At 52.7% G+C, this 15,821-nt stretch overlaps 1 protein-coding gene across 1 annotated transcript; it reads right to left on the minus strand.

Annotated features, from left to right (window-relative positions):
• Positions 1-1,019: 1,019 nt before the first annotated feature.
• PSCA (prostate stem cell antigen) lies at positions 1,020-9,556 on the minus strand. The gene is made up of 3 exons (XM_073329332.1): positions 9,505-9,556; positions 4,743-4,850; positions 1,020-1,234 (listed from the first exon to the last, which is right to left on the minus strand). Exons 1-3 carry the CDS (start codon positions 9,554-9,556, stop codon positions 1,020-1,022), a joined length of 375 nt encoding a protein of 124 aa, XP_073185433.1.
• Positions 9,557-15,821: the final 6,265 nt, after the last annotated feature.

Genomic DNA, 15,821 nt, shown 5'->3' on the forward strand with positions numbered 1-15,821 from the left:
GCAGCAAAGCTGGTTCTGGTCTCCGCCATCAGACACGTACCAGGGAGTAGCCTGGAGGATACACAGCGAGAGAGAACCAAAGACCAGAAGGGAAGGCGGCTTCAGAGGGTGCTACTACCACTCAGAACGGCAGTCGAGGGGAACAACTGCAAAGGATCCTAACGCTGGGGTAACTCTAGGTGAAAATGTCTCCAGGGGCCAGGCCCGGGTCGGGGAAGGAGAGCAGCCTGGAAGGAGTTAACAAGAAAGTGGTTTGAGCATTGGCCTGCTAAACCCAGGGTTGTGAGTTCAATCCTTGAGGGGGCCATTTAGGGGTCTGGGGCAAAAATTGGGGACTGGTCCTGCTTTGAGCAGGGGGTTGGACTAGATGACCTCCTAAGGTCCCTTCCAACCCTGATATTCTATGATTCTATGATTCTATGAAATCAAGCAGCTGGCGGGCTGTTGAGAAGCATAGGACTTTCCTTCCCTGGTGTGACAGCTGAGAAGCTAATTAGGCATGGTGTGCATGGTACCAGGCCCCCAAAACACGCCAAGGCTTCCCTTCCTTTATTATTTATACAGCAGTCGCACTTGGGTGCCAGAGTCACAGACCAGGGCTCCAGCTGGTTTGTATGGTACAATTCATGCCTCCTGCTCTGCTATACAACAGTAAAGGGTATCTCACGTAGCACACATGACAACAGCAACAGTGACAAAGCATGCGCGTCTGCCAAAATCTGTGTCTCTGGCGCACAAACACACACGCCCGGATGTGCACCTGACGGAGTGACAAATGCCTCAGCCAAGCGGCGCGTCCTTCTCAGAGGCACACCACACACACACACACACACACACACACGCACAGAGTTTCTTATTCTTGATTAACAGCAGGAACAAAGCTCTTGCCAGGGAGGCATCTGCAGCCAGCTATAAGCGCGCAAGAGAGCTGAGCGTGAAGCTGGGGCCTGCGGTGAGCATCCTAGCCGCCGCGGGGAAGCGCCAGGATTCTGTCAGGCCGAAGGGCTCCTCCCCACGCCTCACAGCCCGTTCCTCAGAAGGGCGCAGAGGACGCTGGCTGTAAGCCCCGCTGCCGTGGCGGCGTAGCTGCTGCCCACGCTGCCCGCCCCGTTGCGGTTGCAGAGGTCGGTGCTGCAGCAGGAAACGTTCTGCTTTCCCACGGTGAAGTCCTGGTAGTTCGGCTGGCACGACGCAGCGCACTCCTTGTTGATGACATTGAAAAAGCCCACGACGTCTGGAAGGAAGACAAAATGGTTTCATTTTGGGCGGCGGGGGGGGGGGGGGGGGGCGGAAAGGGTCTATGTGGGTTGCCTTAGACCACTTAGGTTTGGGGGCCCGCTGACAGAGGGGTGGCTGGGCCAAACCCGACTGGGTCGGCAACCCCCATGCACCAGGTTGCAATGCCTGGAGCGGGAAGCCAGGCTTAGCCCCCAGGACAGGAGCTGCTGCAGCAGGGTGTGTGGGGGGCAGGATCACACTCTCTTCCGGGCAGAGCGGACTATGGAACTTGGGGGCCTGGCCCAGGAGGGGAGCTGGGATGGAGACGGGGCGCTCTTCTCGCCTTGACGGAGGGGAAGACTGGGATTGAGGGGCCCCCTTGCTGGGAGAGGGAGCTGTGGCGGGTGCTGTTCAGTTAGCCCCTCCCCTCGCCTATGGACATAAACGGATCTTGAAGAGGGCGAGGCTAATTCTCTCCCAGGACAGAAACAGCCTGGAGGGCTGTTCTGTTTCCTTGTAGCCTGTCTTCCACTCTCACTTAAGGCCTGAAGGCCTCTAACTACAGGGGTGTGGCAGGAGCCCTGCTACAGGTCTCTCTATTCACAAGAGGCACAGGTGCTGGAACTAGGGGTGCGGGGGGGGGGCTGCCGCACCCCCTGGCTTGACCCGGTTTCCATCATATCCAGGGCTCTCAGCACCCCCACGATACAAGTTGTTCCAGCATCTCTGACAAGAGGGGGCAGGGCTGGGAGACAGAGAGCAAGAGGGCTGGGGGGAGCCGAGCAGGGGGCTTGGGGAGCCGGCCTGGACTAGGGAGGGGAAGGGAAGCGGCAGCAGGGGGCTGAGGAGGGGTGCTAGCAGTGTGGAAATCACTTGATGTTGTGTTTCTTTTTTTTCTTTCATGTTTGAATTTAAAAAAAAATTAAAACATAGTAAAGAGTTTACACACATGCACACTGTTTGGGGGGGACCTGGATTTGTGCTGGAAATGGCCCAACTTGATCATACACATTATAAGGAGAGTGATCACTTTAGATAAGCTATTACCAGCAGGAGAGTGGGGTGGGGGGAGAGAAAACCTTTTGTAGTGGTAAACACCCATTTTTTCATGCTTTGTGTGTATAAAAAGATCTTCTACACTTTCCACAGTATGCGTCCGGTGAAGCGAGCTGTAGCTCGCGAAAGCTCACGCTCAAATAAATGGGTTCGTCTCTAAGGTGCCCCACGTCCTCCTTTTCTTTTTGCGGATACAGACTGACCCGCCTGCTCCTCTGAAACCTGTCATTTAGTCAAAAGTTTGGGAACCACTGCGCGGGGGATTCTAAAACGCGACCCCGGCCAAGTCTCACTGAATCGAATCAGCCGAGGCAGTTCCGATGAAGCGAGCTGGCGCCCGCGAAAGCTCACGCTCAAACACATGGGTTCGTCTCTAAGGTGCCACAAGTCCTCCTTGTTCTTTTTGCGGATACAGACTGACCCGGCTGCTCCTCTGCAACCGACCACTAGAAGGAGTCTCGGCAAAGGAGCGACAGAGAGAAGGGAAAGAACACAAAGCAGGGTTGCATTTCTTGGGGGAACCAGCTTGTAAAAAAAAATCCAGTTTAATTGAGCGTGGTTGCTTGACTTGTAGTATAACAAATCCTTTGCCTTTCTATAGCGCACTTAGCCAAGGATTTCAAAACATTATTATTATAACTCCAGAGACCCCATACAGGGTTCGGGGCCCCACTGTAGCAAGCTTTGTACAATCACAGAGCCTGAGACAGTCCTGCGCCTCTGTTATAAACAAGTCTAGCCTCCCAACATCCCTGTGAGTGAGTTAATGGAGTATTGGTATCCCCATTTTACAGATGGGAGAGTGGAGTAATACAGGGGCTAAGCGATTTGCCCTGAGACACACAGGGGATCAAATTCAGAGCTGAACACTATAAGCTGGTGTAACAAACGTTTTCTTGGCCCTTCAGCAGCTCAGACTTCCTTACACATAGGTGCATTAGTGAAAGTAGGGCTAAGCTCTCTGATGGGAGAGAGCTCTCCTGTCGGTTAATGACTCCACCCCGCGCGAGAGGCGGTAGCTATGTTGGCGTGAGAAGCTCTCCTGCCGACACAGCTCTGCTTACATCGCTCGGGGATGTGGATTATTTACACCCCTGAACGACATACATTATACCAAAGTAAGTTCTAGGGTAGACCAGGTGACAGTGTAGACATTACCTCCACCGACAAGATGAATTCGTCTGTCACTGTAGTTAATCTACCTCCTGAGAGGTGGTGGCTAGGTTGATGGAAGGATTGTTCCATCGGCCTAGTGCTCCCTGACCAGGGCTTAGGTTGGTATAGCTACGTCTCTCAGAGGCACTGGACCACTTTTTATAGTGGGGGTGCTGAAAGCCAGCTAACGAAACTGTAAACCATATTTCAGAGTAGCAGCCGTGTTAGTCTGTATTCGCAAAAAGAAAAGGAGGACTTGTGGCACCTTAGAGACTAACAAACTTATTTGAGCGTAAGCTTTCGTGAGCTAATAAATTGGTTAGTCTCGAAGGTGCCACAAGTCCTCCTTTTCTTTTCATAAACCATGCGTCTTCAAAAGTAATGTGGAAAAGTGCAATTCCCGCTCACAGCACACGGATGCAGCGCAGCTCCGGCAGTCTCAAGAATCACAAAATGATGCTAGCGTCCTTCAGACAGCACCAGCAGACTTTTCACAGTGACACCTGGGGATGACTTTTCACAGGGTGACACCTGCCGCACCCCTAATTCCCACACCTATGCTCAGAGGCCTGGTGTTTTCACGCCCTCAAGAGCCGTAGCTAGGCTGATGTAAGCTCCCACTGTAGGCCAGCTCTAAGTTAATTCCTCACTACCAAATCTGGCCTGGTGAGTTAATGGAAGAGCCAGCAAAACAGAACTTATAACTCCTGGCTCCCGGTGTCCCTGTTCTAACCACTGAACCATACAGCCTTTCTGTCTAACCCAGGGAAGTTTTGTGTGAAAGAAAGAGTTAACAGAGGGTATTAGTATTACTCCAACAGGTAATTTCTAAAGCTAGAATTGCTTTCAGTGTCCCTGGGCTTCCTTCACATTGACATCAATGGAGCAGTGCTGATTTACACCAGCTGAGGATCTGGCCCAGAGACTTCCAGACAGGCAGAGATGGGTACACCCTAATGGGTTGGGTTTTACAATATAAATATAACACCCTCCCTCTTCTTCTGGGCACTGGGGAATTCTGCAGAGAGGCTCCTGCGGGAAAGCAGTGTACGCCAGAAGCACTAAGCATCAGTCTTAGCCTTCTGCCTTTCCTGAATAAAGTGAAAGTCAAGCTGAAGGCCTTTTGCCCCCGCTCAGTCCCAGTCAGCATGTCTCCTCCTGTAGGACACCGTGCCGGTAAGAGACCCGGCATTGGCACCCAGATAGGGATCTCTGAAAGGCTGCAATGGAAGGGGATCTGTTCACACATCCTAGAGGGATGTCTCTGTGTTAGCCCCTTTGGTGTCTGACACCAAACTGGGACTTTGCCTTACTGATCACATCCGTCTTGCATGCTTGAGAGTCGTTGCCACACAGCTTCTGTGTCTGACAGTTGGAGTTGCTGAGCTGCATCTTGCACGTGTAACATTTCAAAGAACCACCTGCAGGAGAGGAAGAGGGTTAGAAGGGAATGCAATACAGGGAGTCTCATGCACACTACCAAACAGGGCAATTGCAATGTAAACCGTGGCTTAAAAGACCCTCCCTCCATCTTTACCGTGGGTCACACCCCAGAGAGTCATGTGTAGAAAGGGGAGGGGGATAGGCAATTTTTGGAGGGCTTGGGGCACGTTCCCTCTAAATAGTTTCAAGAATAAGGACTATCAAGGAGAGAACAATTTATTAATGATGATGATGATTATTGGTAAATGAGAACATGGACCATTTCTTCCAAAATGTTTGATAACACCAAGCACCATGGCGTTCCGCTCCTGATTGGAGCCCCCGGGAGCTTTGGCAGTAAATAACAATCGGACATCAATGTTAAATTAACCAGGATGGATGGAGGGAGGCCTAAAAGGTGTGGATTGATCTAATGTTGTGACTTGTGACACCGGCTTTCTGGCAACGCCCTCGAGCACAGAGTCTATGCACACCCTTTATCTCCCTCTGGAAATGAATCCCAGTGGGTAGAGTGGTCCTGGGTGAATTTAAAGGGTTCATACACCCTGGCGTGCGTGAAGGCCCTAGGGGAGCGTGACGCAATACCGTACATTTCCACAGCACCGTGAAGTGCACTGAACAAAGGCAATGACGCAAGTGCAGACAATCGCAGTTTAAAGCCCAGATCCTCAGTAGTGCCTCGGTACCTATCGATACCAATCCACTTGCATTGTCCCTGGATGTTCAGCACTCACTGGCTGGAATCGCTTACCTACCTCCCAGAAGTGTTGGGAGGAGATGTGCCTGTCTGGGCAGGGCTTTGGAAAACGTCATGCACTATACTGGGGCTAAGCATTATTATTCTGATTCTCCCAGCACCACCTGAGGCGTGTCTTGCTCTCATGCAGCTGAAATGTCCAACAGCACCCCAGGTGTGTTCGACATGAGGACTTTCAATTAACGTACCTGCTTTACCCTCTATGGGGAGCGAGAAGGCTGGAGCTTCCACCTTACTGGGGCCGGCCATATCCCTCCACCGTTTGTTAAACTTTTGAATAATCTTTTTGAGCATTGGTAGCCCATCTCACTGACTGACTGGCAACGTCCCGCCCCTTATACACCCGTGAGGGCGTGGTGACAACAGTCTAGGAGGTTCGGGGAAAGTCTGGAAGGTTCCACAAGATTTTACAAAGGTCCAGAACATTCTAGGAGGTTAGTGAAAAATGAAGCCACATACGAAATACCTGAAACATTTTACTTCAAACGTTCTATTTTCCCCTTTGTCGCTAACAACAAAAACAGCCCCCCGAGCCTGGAGCCCCCTGAGCCCAGCACCCCAGGTGGTCGCCTTCCCCTCAGTCTGGCCCTGCTTAAGTTCATTTGCACAAATTCTTGTGGGTTTAGCTCACTGCCCCCATCTTGATCTAGCTCAGGCACTTATCTGGCCCCCTCTAGCACAGGATCTGAGCACCTCATCACCTTTGATACACTTACCCTGACAGCACCCCATTATCTCCCTTTTACAGATGGGGAGCAGAGGCACAGAGAGGCCAAGTGATGTGCTCCAGGATGCCTGTAGCAGAGCAAAAAATTGAACCCAGGTCTAGCACCTTCACCACCAGACCACCTTTCCTTTCCGAGTGCAGAATTATGCGGCTTGCCCTCCCAATCTTGGCTTTGATTCACCAGCACAACCACCAGTGGAGGGGAATCCCAGCGGCATAAAGTTCTTCCTGCTCCCAGGCAAGGCTGGCTAGCACGGGCATACCAAGGGTGCCTGGGGAGATACACTGATTCAGCCAGCTCCTTTGGTGGGATTCCCATGTGTCCTTCCCTGGAGGGTCCATACCCCTTTGGGTGCAGCTGTCCCCATGGGATCTGAGATGGGAATTCATTCCCCCTCCCTGCCCATGCCAAGTGGGTTTCTCAAGCTCCATAACCTGTAATGGTTCTTCTGTGTGTCGGGGGGGAGGGGAGGGAAGGGTGTCAATTATACCCAGGACTAAGGAGATGACCTGCAGATAAAATGAATCCAGAAAGCCGATCTAATCTCATGCCAACTTTACACTGGTCCCCTTGGTTCACAGGCTCGGATCAATGGGATCAGAATTCCCAGATCTAGGCCCACATCCAGGCCTGACATTGTACAGTGTAGAGTGGGAGCCTTCGGCAGGGTTCGTGGGATGATGATGATTATTAATAACAACGTGGCCAGAGCGCAGTCTGGCTCCTGTCTGGATCAGAGCACCAGTGCGCTAGCAGCTGTATAAACCAGTAAACCAAAGACGGCCCCAGCGTGTTCAGACTCCCATGTCTCTCCCAGCAATCATAGAATCATAGAATATCAAGGTTGGAAGGGACCTCAGGAGATCATCTAGTCCAACCCCCTGCTCAAAGCAGGACCAGTCCCCAATGTTTGCCCCAGATCCCTAAATGGCCCCCTTGAGGACTGAACTCACAACCCTGGGTTTAGGAGGCCAATGCTCAAACCACTGAGCTAGCAATAACTCAGGCTCCAGAGCGCAGAGCTGTAGACGCTATTGAAGGAATTGTACGCGCTCTGTTAGACTGCCCAGTTCATCACCGAGAATGGCAGGATGGTTCCCAGTGAGCATTTTCTCGTGTATTATCCCAAACGCTTATAAAAGACCCAAATAATTTGCCTAACGCCCATTTCCTTGGGAGGCTGTTCCACAGCCCAGGAAGACTGGCAGGATGCTTTTTGCAGTTCTTCAGCCTAAATTTTCCCTTTCTTATTCCATCTCAGTATTCTTAGCCATACCCTCTTGTGCCATCTGAAACCATTCCTCTCCCACCCATCTCTGTAGGCACGTCACCTGCCCCCTTTGGTTATGACTTAGAGAATATAGACGGTCTAGTTTTTCCTCCACATTCATTCTGTTTCTCTTCTCTAAACTCCCTCTGTCAATAAGCCTCCGAGGCATCTCAAAGTAACCCCCCTCCAAGCAATAAGAAAACCTGCCAGTAAACGAAAACCTCCTGTTGTATGAGGCAGGGGAAAGGCATAAAAAGAAAGATTAGAAAGGTATTGGGGGATTCAGAAACCAGCATAACGGGGGGAGTGTGGATAGATAGATAGACAGGGGTGGCCGGTTTGTAGAAATTTTGGTGGTGCCCAGAACCCGCCCCCCCCCAAACTCCGCCCCACACTTGCCTAAGGCTCTAGGAGGGAGTTTGGGTGGGGGAAGGAGGTCTGGGGTGCAGGCCCCGGCCTGGGGCAGAGGATTGGGGTTCAGGAGGGGTGCAGGGTGCAGGCTCTTAGAGGGAGTTTGGGGGCAGGAGAGGGTGTGTGGAAAGGGGGTGGGGGTGCAGGCTCTGGGATGGAGTTTGGGTGCAGGCTCCAGGCTGGGGCAGGGGGTGGGTGTGCAGGAGTGGGGGAGGGGTACAGGCTCTGGGAAGGAGTTTGGGGATGGGAGGGGGTGCAGTGGTGAGGGTTCTTGGGTGTGGCTGGGGACAAGGGGTTCATGATGCAGGAGGGGGCTCAGGGCTGGGGCAGAGGGTTAGGGTGCAGGGGAATGAGGGCTCTGGCTGGGGATGAGGGGCTTGGGAGGGGCTCAGGGCTGGGGCAGAGGGTAGGGGTACGGGGGGGTGAGGGCTCTGGCTGGGGATGAGGGGTTTGGGGTGTTGGAGAGGCTCAGGGCTGGGGCAGAGGGTTGGGGTGTGGGGGGTGAGGGCTCTGGTTGGGGGGGTGGGCTCTGGGGTGGGGCAGGGCTGGGGATGAGTTTGGGGTGCAGGCAGGCTGCCCCGGGGCTGGGGCCAGAGAGGAGGACTCCCCCCAGCCCTCTCCCCGCCAGCAGCAGCAAGCTCCGGGAGAGGGAACCCCTCCTTCCCTCCTTCCCCCCCCAGCATGGGGCAGGAGTGGTGACTGTGGGCGGGGGGGGGGGTCCCCCTCTGCTGGTGGAGGGTCCCGCCTGAAAAGGGAAGGGTCTGAGGAGGAAGGGCAGGGTCAGCCTGCCCTGCCACTGGCGGTGGGGGACGCTAGGACCCTGTGGTGGCAGTTGATGACAAGCAGAGTGAGCGTGAAGCTGCAGGGGAGAGGCAGGGACGCTCCAGGACAGGGGGGAGGCGCACGAGGGCAGCAAGTGGGGGCTGGGGGACACTTGGGGGCGATGCGGGCGGGGTGGCAAGTGGGGCCGGGGGAGAGACCCGGCCCCGAACATTGGTGGAGCCAGGCCCCCAGGCCTTGAAGATTGCTGGAGCCCATACAACTCACCGCCCCAGTAGATAGATAGTTTCTAGAAATGAGCACTCATTTCAAATCCCAAGCATATAAACTCTCATCAGGAATGCAGAAGACCATCTTTATCCTTATATGGACCAGTCTGCTGTCCATAAGAACGGCCACACTGGGTCAGACCAATGGTCCATCTAGCCCAGTATCCTGTCTTCTGACAGTGGCCAGTGCTGGGTGCTTCAGAGGGAATGACCAGAACAGGTAACCATCAAGTGATCAACCATCAAGTGGTCCAGGAGAATGCCAATACACTATATTTGGAGCTGGAGCCAGTGACTTCAGAAGTTCTTTCTTTGCTGCAAACGCACTGTAAGGATCTCTCCAGCCACTCCCAGAGCCGTTTATCTTGGTGGTAAGGAGATGGGATGGTGTACGAAGGAATCTCCTGGATGTCTTACCTGGCTCTGTGCACAGGACGGCAGCCAGCAGGATGACCAGAAAAGCCTTCATCTTCGAAGGATGAGCCAAGCACAGAGAATACGGGACACCTCCTCCTGGGGTGCTTTATAGCCCGTTTCAGTTATCTCATCAATCGCAGGGGGCTGGGAGGTGTCACTGCTAAATCGCTCATTTCTGGACCAGCTGGTCCTGTGAGTCATGGCACTGATATTTGTGATGAATGCCCCTCCTCTGTTGACCTGTCCCCGTCATCTGTGCTCTCAGATACTTCCCTCCCCATCACTGCTCATTTCCTCATTGTCCAGCGTGCTTGGAAGAATGGTTCACATCTCAGTGGAGAAAAACAAAGCACCTAAAATCAAGGATGGCCTTCTCTTTGTGACCCTTCCCTGGGTTGGGGAGATTTTTGCTGCTCAGGTGTGACTAATCTTCTGTGAGTGCTACACCCATCGTAACCAGGGGCACCAGCTTTAAATTAAACACAGGCTCATTCTTTAACGAATTTTCCAGGTGTCTCCACAGTAGCTCAGAGTCACGCCTCTCTAAGCCCAAGTGCATGATGTAAGCTGTTTCTCAGGCTCCTTGCGGAACATTGGAGAGGAATGAAATTTCATTCACGTTTCCTAAAGGGAAATTCCCAAAGTCTCTAGTTTTGCCACATGTGGCCGATGCCCAGTCTCAGAGAATAGGCGACCTCCGTGTATGGCAGCAAGGCGGTTCCCATTGGGAAGAAAGACAGGAGAACTTCTAGGCCCCTGAATACTAAACGGAGGACTCTGCTGAGAGGAGGATATGGTTCTCAGGACACTCGGCCAATTAAACCCCCAACCTCACAGCAGCCAACAGGAAGGAAGGATAAAATCCCTGCTGTTGCAGGAGAGGGGAAGGGAGGGTAGAGACCCCGTCTGAGCAGCCCGAAAGGGGAAAGATCTGAAGAAGGGAGGTCTGTTCTGAAGTCACAATGGCAGACCAATCTCTGAGACTCCTAGCACACTGCGCTTGCTCCGTCTGTGTCCCAGGCACATCGCTGTGCATTTGGGTTCCTTGCCTGTTAGCCAGGACGGAGAGCTTGCGTATTAACTCAAATATCCAAGCGAGACCCGCAATGCAGAATCAGAGAGACGCTGGAGGAGGACAGGATGTGTAGGAGCCCCTGAGCTCGCACGGATCAGGGGCTGGTTAGAGGTTGGAGATGGTTGTAAGTGCACTTCCTTGTGGCTAGGTCTGAGCATTAGCTCTCACCCCATCTGGCGCCCTGCTGTGCCCCCCACCTCTTGCTCATGACCCAGGGTGTGCCCTCTTCATGACTCAGCCCTCTGGCCAGGTCACTAAATAGTCCTCTCCTTCCTGGGTTACAAAGTCCCACCAGACAAGCTGTCCAGATGCCATCTCAGGCTGTCTTCTCTTCCAAGTCTAGGTCCTGTGCCACTTTCCCAGTGGCTGGGAGGGGAAGCTGGGCCCCGCTGCAACTCCGGGTTCCAGCCCTGGGACCCTCTGACTAGCAATCCAGGTCTGCTCCGTCTCAGAGCCTGTTGCTGTTTCCCTGGGTTCCTTCCTACCCCTCCTCTCTATTGCCTTTCTCTGGGTTTAGCCACTGTAGATCCCTCTGCTCCCCAGGGCTTACTGTCCCACTGTGTCTCCTCCTCCCCCTATCCAAGTCCCTTTCCCTCTAGGCAGTGATTGCAGACCTTCTCCCTGCAGGCCCCCTCCTGCTCTCACTTCCTGGCTTATTCGCCTATCCCAGCTCCTCCCCGAGCAGGGATCCCTCTGCCATTAGGCCCTGTCAGTCCCTGCTTGGCTTCCAGGTGCAGCATCTGAGGTTAACTGGCCCCTCCTGGCCCACATTAACCTGCTCAGGGCTTGTGTGGGTGAACACCGCATCCCGGGAGGACAGGTTGTCATCAGGGACAGGTTGCGCGAGAGGAGATGCACAAACACCAGCCCGGGGTCTGGATCCTTTTTGCTCTGCGTTAAGGAGGACACCATAGAAAGTGAGACTCACACTCATGTGTCACAGGCAGGAGCTGAGTCCAGGAGGGATGGACCAGGACATCATCATCAGGAGTGAGACCAAGAGGGTCCATAGGAAGGGACGTTGGCAGGTACTGGGGGACACACGAGCAAGCTGTCAGGAACGGACAGGATCAATTCTCACTTGATACCCAGAACAGGCTTTAATGGTCCTCAATGCTCTAGCTGGAGCTCTCTCTACCGTCACAGATATAGCCACCGCATCACCAAGGGACTGATCGTCAGCAACCAAGGCGCCCCCAGGAGAGGGAAGAAGGGACACGTGGGGGGCACCGTGGAATCTTTCAGAAGGGCCCCAAAGAAAGGGATTAAACATCCCCTACAATCCCAGGACATGGTGCAACCGTAGACACTTACTGGGGTCACTTACACCTGGTTAAAGGGCCCTTTCCCTCTCCTAAGCTCCTCCCGCAGTGAAGTCCCATGTCTGAGTTTGTGCTGTCACACAGCCTCATCAATACAGCATCATGGGCCCTCAGTTCATTATGCTGAGCCGCCCAGTGATTTCAATGGGCATTTCTCTGTGGATGGCAAAATACGGCCTGATACCTTTCTGGGGGGAAGCAGGGCCATGAGAGAGGAAGCCCTTATTTAACACTAGAAATGAGCAACAGTATTAGGAATAAATATACCAGAAGGATGGCTGGGAAATAATTTAAATCTGTGGCTGTATTCCCTGAAAGCACAGGCTTCCTTCAAACAGCCAAGGACTTTTCTTGCCAGTTTAGGACCCTATCAATCAATTTAGTACCCTATCAATCATTCCAGTACGCGGGTGAAACCAGAGAGAGTCTTTTCCCCAGGCCCTTGAATAGGCGCATGGAAAAAGGGAGAGCAAGATCCCAGAACCAACATCTGGAGGAGGCCGCTGGGGCGCGCTGAGCCCAGTTTTGCTGCGTTTGGTACAGTTAATGAGCAGTCAGGGTGCGGGACTCTGGTCCTCAGAGGGAGGAGGTGGAACCAGTTTTCTGTCAGGAGTTTCTCTGCTGGGTCACCCCTGAGCCGAGCCGTGCTTTTGGGTGATGTCCCGCGGGCAGAGAGGTCTAGCAGCCAGAACACTGAGCTGGAACTCAAGAGAGAGCTGGCTTCAGTTCATGGGTCTGCCACAGACCATCTGTTTGACCTGGGCCAAAAAGCTACCTCTACCCTCTGTTCCCCGCCTGTAGAAGTGGGTGATGGGAAGGGCCTCTGACATCATGGAGAGGAGAGCCACATAAATACCTCCATAGACACTAGATGGGTCTCTTGCTTGTTTGTATCCTCAGGCTCTTGGTGAAACTTGATTGTTGAATGACGTTCTCAATGCACTCAGAGCACAGCTAGGCTTTCTACCCAGGTGTGTCCTGTGGTTGGTCTCTACCCAGAGGGTAGATTAAGTTCTCACAGTTGGATTCACACCAGGTCCTCATCCAATTCAGGGTTCCTAAGAACACACTTTCCTCTATTGTAGGTGAAGGTTAGTTCATTCAGATTCCAACTTGCAGGTTGCATGTTTGCTTTAGCGAGTTGATCGGACAGGTTTTTCCACTCCTTGTGCCATTTGCAGGGTGGGTTTTTTTATTGAGATCAGTGTGAAAGGAAACAGACCGGCTTCCAAATTCAATTTCCTGCAGTTTCTTGCTTTCTTTAGAGCTAATGTCTCTATCTTCAAAACACAGCTCTTTCACAATATATAGCATGGGGTGGGGGGAGATTCTTTGAGGGTTTTACTTACAGGATGCCACGAGCTTTTTCGAATGAAAGAAAAAGGGTGTTGGAGCTTGTACCGAGCTTAGCGCGTGATCAGTAATTTCTGGATTGATGGCTTAAAGTCAGCTGGTGTAGATCCATTGAAGTCAAAGGAAAAGCATTCCCACCTCCTGCATGACAGCTGGGTGGAGGGGAGCATATGCTCGGCCAAAAGCACCTTCTGACAATGATGTTTCCATGTGTGGGGATGGGAGTTCATCTGCTGTGTAAGCCAAGAGCTTGAATGGTGGGGCCACAGTACCCATCTACTCGGGGGCACCACAGCCAGGTTTCAGAATCCCAACAGGGCATCTTGGGATTGTCCTACGGAGAGACCAAAACAGAACTCCCAGAATTCAAAGGGAGGTGGGCATCTCAGCCATATGCATCCTAGCTGATCCAGTAAACAGACCTATACTGTACGTGTCGCAAATTGTACCGCTGGAGACAATTCAGAGAAGAAGGAGGATGGTCCAGTGGTTAAGGACTTTGTCTAGGACATGAAGACCTACAGTCAGTTCCCTGCTCTGCCACAGAATTTCTGTGTGACCTTGGGCAAATCAGTCAGCCTTGATCTGTGCCTCAGTTTCCCATCTGTGCACTATGGAGAGTAATGCCCTACCTCAAGGAGAGGTTTTACCCTGAAAAGGAAGCAGTGCCAGAGATTCTAGGGATTTCGCTATTGATTTTACATGGAAGGTGCTCAGATACAGCAGTGACAGGTGGTAGGATAAAACAGAAAGCTAGAAACATAGACAGATAATAGTTCCCTATTTCACGGGGGTAGGTTGTGGTTCCCAGATACCACGATGATAGGCTCTATAGAAAGCACCTCAACACAATATATCTCCTATGTCCACCCCCTTGTTTGATCCAAGACTCCAACCCCAATATTCCAAAAAGTCTCCCATGCCCCACAGGAGGTAGAACCATCTCCCCCATACCCCACAGGGGGTAGAACCACCTCCCCTATTGTTGCGGTTCAGTGATGAGACAGAACACAGCTTTATGCAAGCAAACAGGCTGGTCAGCGGAGATGGGCTGTTCTGCCCCCCCTGCCTTCCACCTTCTCCTTTTATTATATTTCTCCCCCTAAGCATTACACACTGCTACACAAAGGAATGTATGACGTTGATTCATATGCTTAGTTACCATCCTCTATCTACTACAATCCTGGTTCTCAGGCCTTGAGCCCAGGCTAAAGAAACCTCCCACAGTTGCTGTCCAAACAATCAAGTTCTCAGGGTTCATATCTAGCCCTTGTCCTTGGATAGAGCAATGTGTGCATTGCTCCTAGGAAACAGTCAGGGTGTGCCCCGCCTGCTTCCAGGTGGAATAGCTAGACATTAACCCTTCACCCTATAATTAGGGCCCTACCAAATTCAAGGTCCATTTTGGTCAATTTAACAGGTCATAGGATTTTTAAAATTGTAAATGTCATGTTTTCAGCTATTTAAATCTGAAATTTCACGGTGCTGTAATTGTAGGGGTCCTGACCCAAAAAGGAGTTGGGGGGGGGTCGCAAGATTATTGTAAGTGGGGGTTGAAGAACTGCTACCCTTACTTCTGCACTGCTGCTGGCTAAGTTCCCTCTGAGCTGTGTGGCTGCACGGTCGGGCAGCAGCCTATTAAGTGCCGTGCCCCAGACCTGCTGCGGCTGGGGGAGAGGTGCCCCTTCCCCGGCCCCAACCCAGCCCAGCCCCGGACTGGCCGCAGCTGGGGGGAGAGGCGCCCATCCTGAGGCCCCAGCCCCAGAGCTGCCACGGCGGGGAGAGGTGCCTCTCTCCCCCAGCCCAGGTGTCACACATCCCCTCTATATTGGTGCACATAACAAAATTCATTTCGCACACGCGTGGGAAAAATTAGAGAGAACACTGGACTCAGGTGCAGTCTCTGCATCCCCCTGGGAGAGCAAGACATCCGGAAGCGGATGGGGAGGAGGTGGACCCTGCCTTCCACACACTGGACAGCTGAGCTACCTAGGTGCACCTTAGGGAGGGTGTACGCCGCACTACCTGACAGGGGTAGCAGTGGGTAAGCTCTTTCTGTGAGCTCTGGGAGGAATCTCCCGCACTCTACCCCATGGGGAGCAGCAACTCCACCCTGACACCCACACAGTGGGGCTGGGCCTAAACAGCACAAGCAAACCCAAAGGGAGTGACAAGTCTTGGGAGTAGCACTGTACACATTCAGAGCTAGATTTTCAACCCACAGCCTCTCCCTGTGCTTATTCATGCGTTTTCACCTGTCCTCGGCAGATGCAAATTCCTGCATGTGCGTGCCCTTTAACGAGTCTAATGCTTGTGCACACACAAGAGTCAGGCTATGGACAGGGCACATGCGAGTGTTCGAGTTTCCAGCTGGCATTTGCCCCTGCCAATTTTGCCTGCCCACAAAGTGGAGGGAGAGTAGAAGCCCAGATGAAACCATGCACCGAAGTCACTAGTTATCGCGAAATGTGTGCTCACAGATTCCTAGCAAGTATCTTATGGTTAGAAGCATCGCGTGTAAAGCGATGTGATGCAGTGGTTTCCTTCTTCTCTTTACAGGCATTGGG

Source organism: Lepidochelys kempii, chromosome 2 (assembly GCF_965140265.1).
Source record: "Lepidochelys kempii isolate rLepKem1 chromosome 2, rLepKem1.hap2, whole genome shotgun sequence".
Lineage (NCBI taxonomy): Eukaryota > Metazoa > Chordata > Testudines > Cheloniidae > Lepidochelys > Lepidochelys kempii.